This window comes from Anomaloglossus baeobatrachus, chromosome 2 (genome assembly GCF_048569485.1).
Source record: "Anomaloglossus baeobatrachus isolate aAnoBae1 chromosome 2, aAnoBae1.hap1, whole genome shotgun sequence".
Classification (NCBI taxonomy): Eukaryota; Metazoa; Chordata; class Amphibia; order Anura; family Aromobatidae; genus Anomaloglossus; species Anomaloglossus baeobatrachus.
In genome coordinates, this window is record NC_134354.1 from 484,431,305 (window position 1) to 484,445,365 (window position 14,061).

General features: G+C 50.9%; 1 protein-coding gene across 3 annotated transcripts in view; it reads right to left on the reverse strand.

The window, feature by feature from the left end:
• LOC142291709 (E3 SUMO-protein ligase RanBP2-like) overlaps positions 1-14,061 on the reverse strand; it is a 189,831-nt gene that overhangs the window by 4,353 nt on the left and 171,417 nt on the right. For 2 of the 3 annotated variants that reach the window (XM_075336442.1, XM_075336440.1), the window contains exons 26-27: positions 3,105-3,253; positions 1,062-1,335 (exon numbers count right to left, since the gene is read on the reverse strand). In XM_075336442.1, the coding sequence (XP_075192557.1) occupies positions 1,062-1,335; positions 3,105-3,253 (423 nt within the window). The remainder of the gene's footprint in view (positions 1-1,061; positions 1,336-3,104; positions 3,254-14,061) is intronic. The other variant, XM_075336441.1, reaches the window with a different exon arrangement.

The window sequence follows — 14,061 nt, forward strand, 5'->3', positions numbered from 1 at the left end:
TATGTATGTGTGTGCACATGCAAAGTGCGGGAGGGGGCGGAGCCGAGCGGGGGGCGGGGCCAGGCGCTGAGGATGTCAGTGGAAGTGCTGCGGTCTGCATGGCTGGGGACAGGTGAGTGTATGTGTGAGTGAGTGAGTGTGTGTATGTGCATGTATGTATGTATGTATGTATGTATGTGTGTGTGTGTACATGCAAAGTGCGGGAGGGGGCGGAGCCGAGCAGGGGGCGGGGCCAGACGAGGGTGTCAGTGGCAGTGCTTGTCTGCATGGCTGGGGACAGGTGTGTGTGTGTGTACATACATGTGCGGAGTGCGGGAGGGGGCGGGGCCGAGCGGGGAAGTGTCGGCCTCCCTGCACACGTAACCAGCCTAAATATCGGGTAACAGCAAAGCACCCGATGTTTACCTTGGTTACCCGATATTTACCTTGGTTACGGGCCTACACCGCTTAGCGCTGGCTCCTTGCACCGTAACCAGGGTAAATATCGGGTAACCAACCAAAGCTGGTGACGTGTGCAGGGAGCCAGAGAGCATGCGCAGCGAAATCCGACGGATCTCGCTGCTCAAAAAACGTTACATGCTGCGTTCCCCCCGCCCGGCGGTCAGTCGTTCCACGACTGATCAGTCGGGCGGAGGGTGCAACGCAGCATCATCAGTCACAATCCGCTGCTCATACAAGTCTATGGGAGCAGCGGAATCCGCTAAACGGATTCCGCTGTTTACAAGAGCAGCGGATTGTGACTGATAGATTTTAGCGGAAATGTGAACTTAGCCTTAGAATGTTATTGCAGAGTTACATGAGGATTACCCAAGTGAAGTTCCTGGGCAGTCTGGAAGAAGTTAATATTATATAGAGGGTTAGATGACAAATAAAAGCTAAACTGGCCAATATTTTAAAATTTTGGTTTGGACTCCCAGCAATGGTGAGTGAGATGCTCTCATCACCCTAGTCTGGATGGCGATGTTGAAAAACCTTTAGTTTACAACTTCTACTTACAGAAGCAAACTAAACTTAGATAACAGATTATACTACTTTTTATATTATTTTCAGGAAATACTTACCAGAATAATCGTGTGCTGTCCAAACCAGAGCATTATTCGATGTATTTAAGGGAGCCAGTTTGATTTCGTTTGAGATCATATGGTTAGCACATACTTTCAGTACTTGGTCCCGACGCATGAGAACGCGGTAACATTTCTTCTCTTGATGGAAAAGTATTTTTAACTCCCCTACTCCTCTCTCCTTCCACTGACTGACCTCTCTGTCCCACCGATACAACTTCACCCGCTCTTTAAAAAGGATCTCTTCATCTTCTTCTCCTGATTTAACTTCCACCTAGGAAAATCATAAAAAGTACAACTATTATAGCGCATGTAACTTAACAACTAGGTTTAAGAGAGAAAGATTTCGGAGCCTTAAAGGGATGGCTGGAAATGAAGACTTAGGCCTAAGGGCTTGTTCGCACGTAAATGATTAAATTTCTGCAGCGATTTGACAGTGCATGTGCGCTTCAAATCGCTGCAGAAACACTGCATAATGGATGCAGTGTTTCAGCATAATAGATGCTGATTTCATGCGCTCAGGATGCTGCCTCTACCATAGACAGAGTGGGAGCTACTTCCAAAGTGCACAAGTTAATTGACATGCTGCATTTTTGAACGCTTGGATTTGGGTCAAAATTTTAGCATCCAAATCGCAGCGTTCAAAAAAGCAACGTGCGCACAATCTACATAGATTGTGCTGGGGATGCAGGCATTTACGCTGCAGTGCAATACGCAGCATAAATGCATGATATAACGCAACGTGCGCACGAGCCCCAAGACAGATGGCATGAAAATCGGAGCGAGTGGAATGTGATAAAACATCGTATTCCAATCGGACCAATATTAGCCTATGTGCCAGCATCCATGAGCGATTGTTTTCTCGGTCCGATTAAGGCTGAGAAAATAATCACAGCATGCTGCGGGTGCAATGCAATCCTTGTTTCTCTCACACCAATACAAGTCTATGGAGCAAGAGAAAAATCGCACTGCACTCGCAGTACACCAGTGTACTGCGAGTGCAGGGAGAGAATGGCAATAGCCGGCAACGGAGCAGAGAGGGATAAATCCCTCCCTCTCCTCCTCAGCATCGGCCCTCCCCTCCTCAGTGTCAGCCCGTTCCCCGCAGCTGTGGTCCGAGCACAAGATCAGACCTCAGTTGAAGGGACACTCTGCTCCCGCTGTGCTGCCAGCGTGAGCAGAGTGTCAGTCAGACACATTGTAGGGGCTACTGTGTCCATGAGACTTTATTTTGACTTTGAGGGCGTTTATTGGGATTACTCTGCCTTACTATGGCCGGGATAAATAGCAATATTGTAGCTAAATATGTGTAATATTCTCTATTTTATAACCCTCCATGTTATCAAGTTTTGTACTCTCCCTGCATCTCCCTATATTTTACACTTCTGTGTCTGCCTTTTGTAGGATTGGGATGGAATTTTTTTCTTTCCCCTTCTCCCCATTTTTTGTATACATCTAGTAGCACCTTGGTTTTAATGTGAGTGTTTTTCTATGATGATTCTTTACTATATATCCTTTGATAAATAAAAAATACATTTTTACCTTTAGCCATTTAACTTTGTTTGCCTCTTTTTTTGGTCTCCAATATGCATACTCCCAACCTGAACACAACTAGGGCCCACTAGTCGAGGAGCGGCTTTGGTTTATACACTTGTATGGAGCAATGCCGTGCCCACTAGTCAGGTTCTGGCTGAGAGTATGCATTTGCAAGTTTCTGAGCCAGGAAAGGCAGTCCCGTGACAGGAAGTATGCTATATTACTGGGAGAAATGTATATACTCACGAATGAAAAACGAATTACAAAATCCTACTCAAAATTTAGACACAGTTTTTTTTCCCCCCAGGCCTTATACCTTTAAAAGTGCTCACGATCTAACCAGTAGTGAATATCTGAATATACATATATGCAAAAATATATTTCTGGGGTCTGTGTTAGGAGCATGCACATGTAACTGGTATCTTAGTTAGTAATGAGTTTCTCAGCTTCATGAATATGAAGAAAAGCAATTTATGTCATATTAGAAAACGTCACTTAAAATGTTACCTCTGGTAATGAAACAATGGGCTCAAAATGCACGTCATCACTGTGAACCACATCTTCATCATTTTCACCTTCACGTTCTGACTTTTGGCTCTGTGCTGTAGAGCTAAACACCGCTGCTCCGGTGTTTGCCCACTGAAAGTTTGTATCTGCTGGTGATCAAGAGAAAATAGAAAATTGAACAAAATATATACACACACATTTTATTTCAAAAAAATTAATTTACACAAATGTTATATTCTGCTGTTTAAAGTCCATGTGCTATAGCAAAAATATAGTCCATTAATGAAAACAAGGATACTAGACATGTCAGTGAGCCATCACCACACTTCCCCAACTCACCATAGATGAAATGGGACCATTAAAAGAAACAATCATATAAAACAAAAACAAAAAAAAACAAAAAAAACCACTTAACCAGCAGATAGGGTTAATCTGCAGGTTAATAGCATTCTGATGTCACACAGTTGCAGCATTAACTCTCGCTGCTGGAAATAAATGCTCTTTATTCCTCCCAGCAGCATGGGCTTTCAGTCATAGGGGCACAGCCACCATGGTTTGTCACCACTCTGTGCATAGTGAGCAGCGGGCTCTAACCACACAACTGGTGCTGATTGATAGCTGGCTCAGCATTGCATCAGTACAGAGCCAGCTGTCAGTCAGTGTTGGGGGCGGGGTTACAGCCACCAGTGTGCAGTGACAAACTGCACCAGATGCACCCTTATGATTGAAAGTCCGAGCTGCCGGGCGCAATAACCTGCAGATTAACCCCATATCTGCAGGTTGTGAGTTTGTTTTTTACATGACAGGTCCCTTAGAACGTGTGCAAAATAACTGCTGCAGTACTGCAAAGGTAACAGACAAGAAGGGAATTTTGTTTACTTACCGTAAATTCCTTTTCTTCTAGCTCCTATTGGGAGACCCAGACAATTGGGTGTATAGCTTCTGCCTCCGGAGGCCACACAAAGTATTACACTTTAAAAAGTGTAACCCCTCCCCTCTGCCTATACACCCTCCCATGCATCACGGGCCCATCAGTTTTGGTGCCAAAGCAGGAAGGAGGAAACTTATAAATTGGTCTAGGGTAAACTCAATCCGAAGGATGTTCGGAGAACTGAACCATGAACCAAAGAACAATTCAACATGAACAACATGTGTACACAAAAGAACAACAGCCCGAAGGGAACAGGGGCGGGTGCTGGGTCTCCCAATAGGAGCTAGAAGAAAAGGAATTTACGGTAAGTAAACAAAATTCCCTTCTTCTTTGTCGCTCCATTGGGAGAGCCAGACAATTGGGACGTCCAAAAGCAGTCCCTGGGTGGGTAAAAGAATACCTCGATAAAAAGAGCCGTAAAACGGCCCCCTCTTATAGGTGGGCAACCGCCGCCTGAAGGACTCGCCTACCTAGGCTGGCATCTGCCGAAGCATAGGCATGCACCTGATAGTGTTTCGTGAAAGTGTGCAGACTCGACCAGGTAGCCGCCTGACACACCTGTTGAGCCGCAGCCTGGTGCCTCAAAGCCCAGGACGCTCCCACGGCTCTGGTAGAATGGGCCTTCAGCCCTGAGGGAACCGGAAGCCCAGCCGAACGGTAAGCTTCGATAATTGGCTCCTTGATCCACCGAGCCAGGGTTGATTTGGAAGCCTGTGACCCTTTACGCTGGCCAGCGACAAGGACAAAGAGCGCATCAGAACGGCGCAGGGGCGCCGTGCGAGAAATGTAGAGCCTGAGTGCTCTCACGAGATCTAACAAGTGCAAATCCTTTTCACATTGGTGAACTGGATGAGGGCAAAAAGAAGGTAAGGAGATATCCTGATTGAGATGAAAAGGGGATACCACCTTAGGGAGAAATTCCGGGACCGGACGCAGAACCACCTTATCCTGGTGAAACACCAGGAAGGGGGCTTTGCATGACAGCGCTGCTAGCTCAGACACTCTCCGAAGTGATGTGACTGCCACTAGGAAGACCACCTTCTGCGAAAGGCGTGATAGAGAGACATCCCGCATCGGCTCGAAAGGTGGTTTCTGAAGAGCCGTTAGCACCCTGTTAAGATCCCAGGGTTCTAGCGGACGCTTGTAAGGTGGGACTATGTGGCAAACCCCCTGCAGGAACGTGCGGACCTGCGGAAGCCTGGCTAGACGCTTTTGAAAAAACACAGAAAGCGCCGATACTTGTCCCTTGAGAGAGCCAAGAGACAAACCCTTGTCCATTCCGGATTGAAGGAAAGACAGAAAAGTGGGCAAGGCAAACGGCCAGGGAGTAAAACCCTGATCAGAGCACCAGGATAAGAAGATCCTCCACGTCCTGTGGTAGATCTTGGCAGACGTTGGTTTCCTGGCCTGTCTCATAGTGGCAATGACCTCTTGAGATAACCCTGAGGACGCTAGGAGCCAGGACTCAATGGCCACACAGTCAGGTTGAGGGCCGCAGAATTCAGATGGAAAAATGGCCCTTGAGACAGCAAGTCTGGTCGGTCTGGTAGTGCCCACGGTTGACCCACCGTGAGATGCCACAGATCCGGGTACCACGACCTCCTCGGCCAGTCTGGGGCGATGAGGATGGTACGGCGGCAGTCGGACCTGATCTTGCGTAACACTCTGGGCAGCAGTGCCAGAGGAGGAAAAACATAAGGCAGTCGAAACTGCGACCAATCCTGAACTAATGCGTCTGCCGCCAGAGCTCTGTGATCCTGAGACCGTGCCATGAATGCCGGGACTTTGTTGTTGTGCCGAGACGCCATTAGGTCGACGTCCGGCGTTCCCCAGCGGCAACAGATCTCTTGAAACACGTCCGGGTGAAGAGACCATTCCCCTGCGTCCATGCCCTGGCGACTGAGAAAGTCTGCTTCCCAGTTTTCTACGCCCGGGATGTGAACTGCGGAGATGGTGGAGGCTGTGGCTTCCGCCCACAGCAGAATCCGCCGAACTTCTTGGAAGGCTTGACGACTGCGTGTGCCGCCTTGGTGGTTGATGTACGCAACCGCCGTGGCGTTGTCCGACTGAATTCGGATCTGCCTGCCCTCCAGCCACAGCTGGAACGCCTTTAGGGCTAGATACACTGCCCTTATCTCCAGAACATTGATCTGAAGGGAGGACTCTGACAGAGTCCAGGTTCCCTGAGCCCTGTGGTGGAGGAAGACCGCTCCCCACCCTGACAGACTCACGTCCGTCGTGACCACAGCCCAGGATGGGGGCAGGAAGGATTTTCCCTTCGACAAAGAAGTGGGAAGAAGCCACCACTGAAGAGAGGTTTTGGCTGCCCGAGAAAGGGAGACGTTCCTGTCGAGGGACGTCGACCTCCTGTCCCATTTCCGGAGAATGTCCCATTGAAGTGGACGCAGATGAAACTGCGCAAAGGGAACTGCCTCCATTGCTGCCACCATCTTCCCTAGGAAGTGCATGAGGCGCCTCAAGGGGTGTGACTGGGCTCGAAGGAGAGATTGCACCCCTGTCTGTAGTGAACGCTGCTTGTCCAGCGGTAGCTTCACTATCGCTGAGAGAGTATGAAACTCCATCCCGAGGTAAGTTAGCGATTGGGTCGGTGTCAATTTTGACTTTGGGAAATTGATGATCCACCCGAACCTCTGGAGAGTCTCCAGAGCAGTGTTCAGGCTGTGTTGGCATGCCACCCGGGAGGGTGCCTTGACTAGAAGATCGTCTAAGTAAGGGATCACCGAGTGTCCCTGAGAGTGTAGGACCGCCACCACTGTTGCCATGACCTTGGTGAAGACCCGTGGGGCTGTCGCCAGGCCGAAAGGCAGTGCCACGAACTGAAGGTGTTCGTCTCCGATGGCGAAACGCAGGAAGCGCTGATGCTCTGGTGCAATCGGCACGTGGAGATAAGCATCCCTGATGTCGATTGATGCTAGGAAATCTCCTTGGGACATCGAGGCGATGACGGAGCGGAGAGATTCCATCCGGAACCGTCTGGTTTTCACGTGTCTGTTGAGCAGTTTGAGGTCCAGAACGGGACGGAATGATCCGTCCCTTTTTGGCACCACGAACAAGTTTGAGTAAAAACCGCGGCCACATTCTTGAAGGGGAACGGGGATCACCACTCCTTCTGCCTTCAGAGTGTCCACCACCTGAAAAAGTGCATCGGCTCGCTCGGGGGGCGGAGATGTTTTGAAGAAACGAGTCGGAGGACGAGAGCTGAGCTCTATCCTGTAACCGTGAGACAGAATGTCTCTCACCCATCGGTCTTGGACATGTGGCCACCAGGCGTCGCAAAAGCGGGAGAGCCTGCCACCGACCGAGGATGCGGTTTGGGGAGGCCGAAAGTCATGAGGAGGCCGCCTTGGGGGCGGTTCCTCCGGCGGTCTTTTTAGGACGTGACTTAGACCGCCATGAATCAGAGGTCCTCTGGCCCTTCTGTGGCCTGTTGGACGTGGAGAAATGGGACCTGGCTGAGGGCCGAAAGGACCGAAACCTCTGTTGTATCGTTCGTTGCTGAGGTCTGTTTGGTTTGGACTGGGGTAAGGCCTTGGATTGTTTAATAATTTCATCCAATTGCTCGCCAAACAAACGGTCGCCAGAAAATGGCAAACCGGTTAAGAACTTCTTGGAAGCAGAATCTGCCTTCCATTCGCGTAGCCACATGGCCCTGCGGACTGCCACCGAATTGGCGGATGCTACCGCTGTACGGCTCGCAGAGTCCAGGACGGCGTTCATGGCGTAGGACGAAAACGCCGACGCCTGAGAAGTCAAAGACACAACCTGCGGAGTAGAGGCACGTGTGACTGCATTAATCTCAGACAGACAAGCTGAGATAGCTTGGAGTGCCCACACGGCTGCGAATGCCGGAGCAAACGACGCGCCTATGGCTTCATAGATGGATTTCATCAGGAGCTCTATTTGCCTGTCAGTGGCATCCTTGAGCGATGAACCATCTGCCACTGCTACTATGGATCTAGCCGCCAGTCTAGAGACTGGAGGATCCACCTTGGGACACTGAGCCCAACCCTTAACTACGTCAGGGGGGAAGGGGTAACGTGTGTCATTAAGGCGCTTAGTAAAGCGCTTGTCCGGAAATGTTCGGTGCTTCTGTACCGCATCTCTGAAGTTGGAGTGATCGAAAAACGCACTCCGTGTACGTTTGGGAAACCTAAACTGGTGTTTCTCCTGCTGTGAAGCCGACTCCTCTATCGGTGGAGTTGGAGGAGAAAGTTCTAGCACCTGGTTGATGAACGCTATAAGGTCATTTACTATTGCGTCTCCTTCAGGTGTCTCAAGATTGAGAGCAACGTCAGGATCAGAGCCCTGATCTGCGACCTCCGCTTCATCCTCCAGAGAGTCCTCATGCTGAGACCCTGAGCAGTGTGATGAAGTCGATGGAAGTTCCCAGCGAGCCCGCTTAGCCGGTCTGGGACTGCCGTCCGTGTCGGAGTCCTCACCGTGGGACCTAGCACTTTGCTGCGCCGACCGAGGGGGGCCTGGGGGCAATGAATCAACAGTGCCCGGGGCCTGTGTTACCGGTCTGGACTGCAAGGCTTCTAGTATCTTAGCAGACCATCTGTCCATAGACTGAGCCATGGATTGTGAAAGTGACTCAGAAAGTTTCTCAGCCAACACTGCAAACTCTGTCCCTGCCACCTGGACAGTGGAAGCCGGTGGTTCTACCTGAGCCGAAGGTCCCACCAGTGCCTGAGGCTCCAGCTGAGTGAGTGCCACAGGGGCCGAGCATTGCACACAATGAGGGTAGGTGGAACCTGCAGGTAACATAGCCGCACAAGAGGTACAGGTTGCAAAATAAGCCTGTGCCTTGGCACCCTTGCTTTTTGCGGACGACATGCTGTTGTCTCCTCTTAGAGCAATCAGTGAGGGTATATAGCCAAAAGCAAATAATGCGGCCGAACAGAGCAAATGTATACAATATATAGATATATATATACACTTCGGCACCCAGGGGGGCCAGCACCTGGAAACCGGTGCGGCTTACCGACCGCCCAAAGCGGTTGTGTGTCCACCAGATTCCCTGCCTGGGCCTCCCAGAGCTGTGGCGCTCGTTCTGAAGTTCTCCACCGGCATAAGTGATTATAACAATGGCTGCCAGCGTTCTCAGAGGAGGAGGGAGCCGTGGGCGTGACTCAAAGTGCGGGAATCTGGTGCCCCACAGTGCTCAGTGAGGGGGGAGGAGGATACCCAAGTATGCTCCAGCCCTCACCGCTGACGTCCAGTCTAGCGTCCCGCCCTTACCCCTGACTGGCAGGCCCGGGGGCGGGAGTATATGGTACTAGGCCACAGAAGCCGGGGACTAAATTTAGTAACGCGGCCGGCAAACAGGCGCGGTCGGCGCGGTAGTCCCGGCGACACAAAAAACACAGCAGCCGCTGCAGCGTCTGTTACACAGGCGCTCTATGCGCCGTCCCCAAGGGGACACAGAGTACCTCTGAGAAGCAGGGCCTGTCCCTGATAATACCCGGTCTCCTGTCCGTCAGATTCCCCCAGGGGCTGCGGAGGGAGCCCGGTCCCAGTGCATGGTGACCGGTTAGGATCCCACTTCTCCCAGAGCCTCTAAGGGATGGTGAAGGAAAACGGCATGTGGCTCCAGCCTTTGTACCCACAATGGGTACCTCAACCTTAACAGCACCGCCGACCAGAGTGGGGTGAGAAGGGAGCATGCTGGGAGCCCTATTAGGGGCCCTCTTTTCTTCCATCCGATAAAGTCAGCAGCTGCTGCTGACTAAAATGTGGAGCTTGCGTGAATGTGTGCCTCCTTCAACACAAAGCAAAAAACTGATGGGCCCGTGATGCACGGGAGGGTGTATAGGCAGAGGGGAGGGGTTACACTTTTTAAAGTGTAATACTTTGTGTGGCCTCCGGAGGCAGAAGCTATACACCCAATTGTCTGGGTCTCCCAATGGAGCGACAAAGAAAGTAGTGTTATAGGAGATGCAAGTTATTGCTTCAATTATTCAGATTGGTTTAAGATAAAGGAAAAAAAAAGGTCAAACATTTGCCTTAATTTCCAAACATGTCTAATTACGATGCTTAATTGCTTAACCAGTCCCCTTTGGTCTGTGCATCCTGGTGCCATCCTTGGCGCTCCAGAAATATCAAAGGGTATGTGCATATGACATTTTTCAAGTGGACTCTGAACCAAAAACCGCCTAAAAAAAAAAGCACTGACTGATCTCCAAATTAAAACATGCAATTCTATGTAAAAACTATTTGATGTTTCGGGCAGGAGTGCCAAGGGCCCACCAATTTCAGTTAACTCTGGGAGCCCACTATTCAGCTACATGCAAATATTAGATTACCCTCATTCAAAGACATGATGCCATGGTCTATAAAAGTGAACTGTACCAACTACTGCTCATTGTAAGGAGTTTCTATATTCTCCCTGTGTTTGTGTGGGTTTCCTCCAGGTTCTCCAGTTTCCTTCCACTCTCCAAAGACATACTGATAGGGAATTTAGATTGTGAGCCTCAACGTAGACAGTGCTTCTGATGTATGTAAAGCGTTGCAGAATTATATAGCGCTATATAAGTGAATAAATATTACTATAATAGGAGGATGGGGGTCCCACAGCAAAATTCTCTTGTTCCACTGCGGGTCAGTCCAAACCTCATTGTTCCTATATTGATTCTTTTGAGCATCTCTTAACTCTGGTAGGTTTCCAAAGGCACCAAGCGGTTAAAGAAGGGAATTTTGTTACTTACCGTAAATTCCTTTTCTTCTAGCTCTTATTGGGAGACCCAGACGATTGGGGTATAGCTACTGCCCTCCGGAGGCCACACAAAGCACTACACTAAAAAGTGCAAGGCCACTCCCCTTCTGGCTATACCCCCCCGTGGTATCACGGGTTCTCCAGTTTTAGTGCCAAAGCAAGAAGGAGGAAGCCAATAACTGGTTTAAACAAATTAACTCCGAATAACGTCGGAGAACTGAAAAACCGTTCAACATGAACAACATGTGTACCCGCAAACAACAAAAAAATCCCGAAGGACAACAGGGCGGGTGCTGGGTCTCCCAATAAGAGCTAGAAGAAAAGGAATTTACGGTAAGTAACAAAATTCCCTTCTTCTTCAGCGCTCTATTGGGAGACCCAGACGATTGGGACGTCCAAAAGCTGTCCCTGGGTGGGTAAAGAGATACCTCATGTTAGAGCTGCAAAACAGCCCTCCCCTACGGGGATGTCACTGCCGCCTGCAGGACTCTTCTACCTAAGCTGGCATCCGCCGAAGCATAGGTATGCACCTGATAATGTTTGGTGAAAGTGTGCAGACTCGACCAGGTAGCTGCCTGGCACACCTGTTGAGCCGAAGCCTGGTGTCGCAAAGCCCAGGACGCACCCACAGCTCTGGTTGAGTGGGCTTTCAGCCCTGAAGGAACCGGAAGCCCAGCAGAACGGTAGGCTTCCAGAATTGGTTCTTTGATCCATCGAGCCAGGGTGGCTTTAGAAGCCTGCGACCCCTTGCGCTGGCCAGCGACAAGGACAAAAAGTGCATCTGAACGGCGGATAGGCGCCGTGCGAGAAATATAGATTCTGAGTGCTCTCACCAGATCTAGCAAACGTAAGTCTTTCTCATACCGGTGAACCGGCTGAGGACAAAAGGAAGGCAAGGATATATCCTGATTAAGATGAAACGAGGATACGACCTTAGGGAGAAACTCCGGAATGGGGCGCAGCACTACCTTGTCCTGGTGGAACACCAGGAAGGGAGCCTTGGATGACAGAGCTGCCAGCTCAGACACTCGCCTAAGCGATGTGATCGCAACAAGAAACGCCACTTTCTGTGACAGGCGAGAAAAGGAAACCTCCTTTAGAGGCTCGAAGGGCGGCTTTTGCAGAGCAACTAGTACTCTGTTCAGATCCCATGGATCTAACGGCCGCTTGTACGGGGGCACAATATGACAGACCCCCTGTAGGAACGTGCGCACCTTAGGAAGACGTGCTAGACGCTTCTGAAAAAACACAGATAGTGCCGAGACTTGCCCTTTAAGGGAGCTGAGCGACAAGCCCTTTTCCAACCCCGATTGCAGGAAGGAAAGAAAGGTGGGCAATGCAAATGGCCAAGGGGATACTCTCTGTGCAGAGCACCAGGATAAGAAAATCTTCCACGTTCTGTGGTAGATCTTAGCAGACGTTGACTTCCTAGCTTGTCTCATTGTGGCTACGACTCCTTGAGATAATCCTGCGGACGCTAGGATCCAGGACTCAATGGCCACACAGTCAGGTTCAGGGCCGCAGAATTCTGATGGAAAAACGGCCCTTGGGACAGTAAGTTTGGTCGGTCTGGCAGTGACCACGGTCGACCGACCGTGAGATGCCACAGATCCGGATACCACGATCTCCTCGGCCAGTCTGGGGCGACGAGTATGACGCGGCTGCAATCGGATCTGATCTTGCGTAACACTCTGGGCAAGAGTGCCAGAGGTGGGAAGACGTATGGGAGCCGGAACTGCGACCAATCTTGAACTAATGCGTCTGCCGCCAGAGCTCTTTGATCGCGCGACCTCGCCATGAATGCCGGGACCTTGTTGTTGTGCCGGGACGCCATTAGGTAGACGTCCGGCACTCCCCATCGGCGACAGATTTCCTGAAACACGTCCGGGTGAAGGGACCACTCCCCTGCGTCCATGCCCTGGCGACTGAGGAAGTCTGCTTCCCAATTTTCTACGCCTGGGATGTGAACCGCGGATATGGTGGATGCTGTGTCCTCCACCCACATTAGAATGCGCCGGACTTCTTGGAATGCTTGCCGACTGCGCGTCCCTCCTTGGTGGTTGATGTATGCCACCGCTGTGGAGTTGTCCGACTGGATTCGGATCTGCTTTCCTTCCAGCCACTGTTGGAAGGCCAGTAGGGCAAGATACACTGCCCTGATTTCCAGAACATTGATCTGAAGGGTGGACTCCTGCGGAGTCCACGTCCCCTGGGCCCTGTGGTGGAGAAACACTGCTCCCCACCCTGACAGACTCGCATCTGTCGTGACCACTGCCCAGGATGGAGGCAGGAAGGATCTTCCCTGAGACAATGAGGTGGGAAGGAGCCACCATTGTAGAGAGTCCTTGGCCGTCTGGGAAAGAGAGACTTTCCTGTCCAGGGACGTTGACTTCCCGTCCCATTGGCGGAGAATGTCCCATTGAAGTGGGCGCAGATGAAACTGCGCAAAGGGAACTGCTTCCATGGCTGCCACCATCTTCCCGAGGAAGTGCATGAGGCGCCGTAAGGGGTGCGACTGGCCTTGAAGGAGGGATTGCACCCCTGTCTGTAGGGACCGCTGCTTGTTCAGCGGAAGCTTCACTCTCGCTGCTCGAGTATGAAACTCCATGCCAAGATACGTTAGCGACTGTGACGGCGACAGATTCGACTTTGGAAAGTTGATGATCCATCCGAACGTCTGTAGAGTCTCCAGCGTAGCACGTAGACTGAGTTGGCATGCCTCTTGAGAGGGTGCCTTGACAAGTAGATCGTCTAGGTAAGGGATCACCGAGTGTCCCTGAGAGTGCAAGACTGCTACCACCGCCGCCATGACCTTGGTGAAGACCCGGGGGGCTGTCGCCAGACCGAATGGCAGAGCTACGAACTGAAGATGGTCGTTTCCTATCACAAAACGTAGAAAACGTTGATGTTCTGTAGCAATTGGCACATGGAGATAAGCATCCTTGATGTCTATTGAGGCAAGGAAGTCTCCTTGAGACATTGAGGCAACGACAGAGCGGAGGGTTTCCATCCGGAACCGTCTGGCGTGCACATGTTTGTTGAGCAGCTTTAGATCCAGAACAGGACGGAACGAGCCGTCCTTTTTTGGAACCACAAAGAGATTGGAGTAAAACCCTCGCCCTTGTTCCTGAGGCGGTACAGGAACCACTACTCCTTCCGCTCTTAGGGAGTCCACCGCCTGCAGCAGGGCATCTGCTCGGTCTGGATGTGGGGAGGTTCTGAAGAACCGAGCTGGAGGACGAGAACTGAACTCGATTCTGTACCCGCGAGACAAAATGTTTGTCACCCAC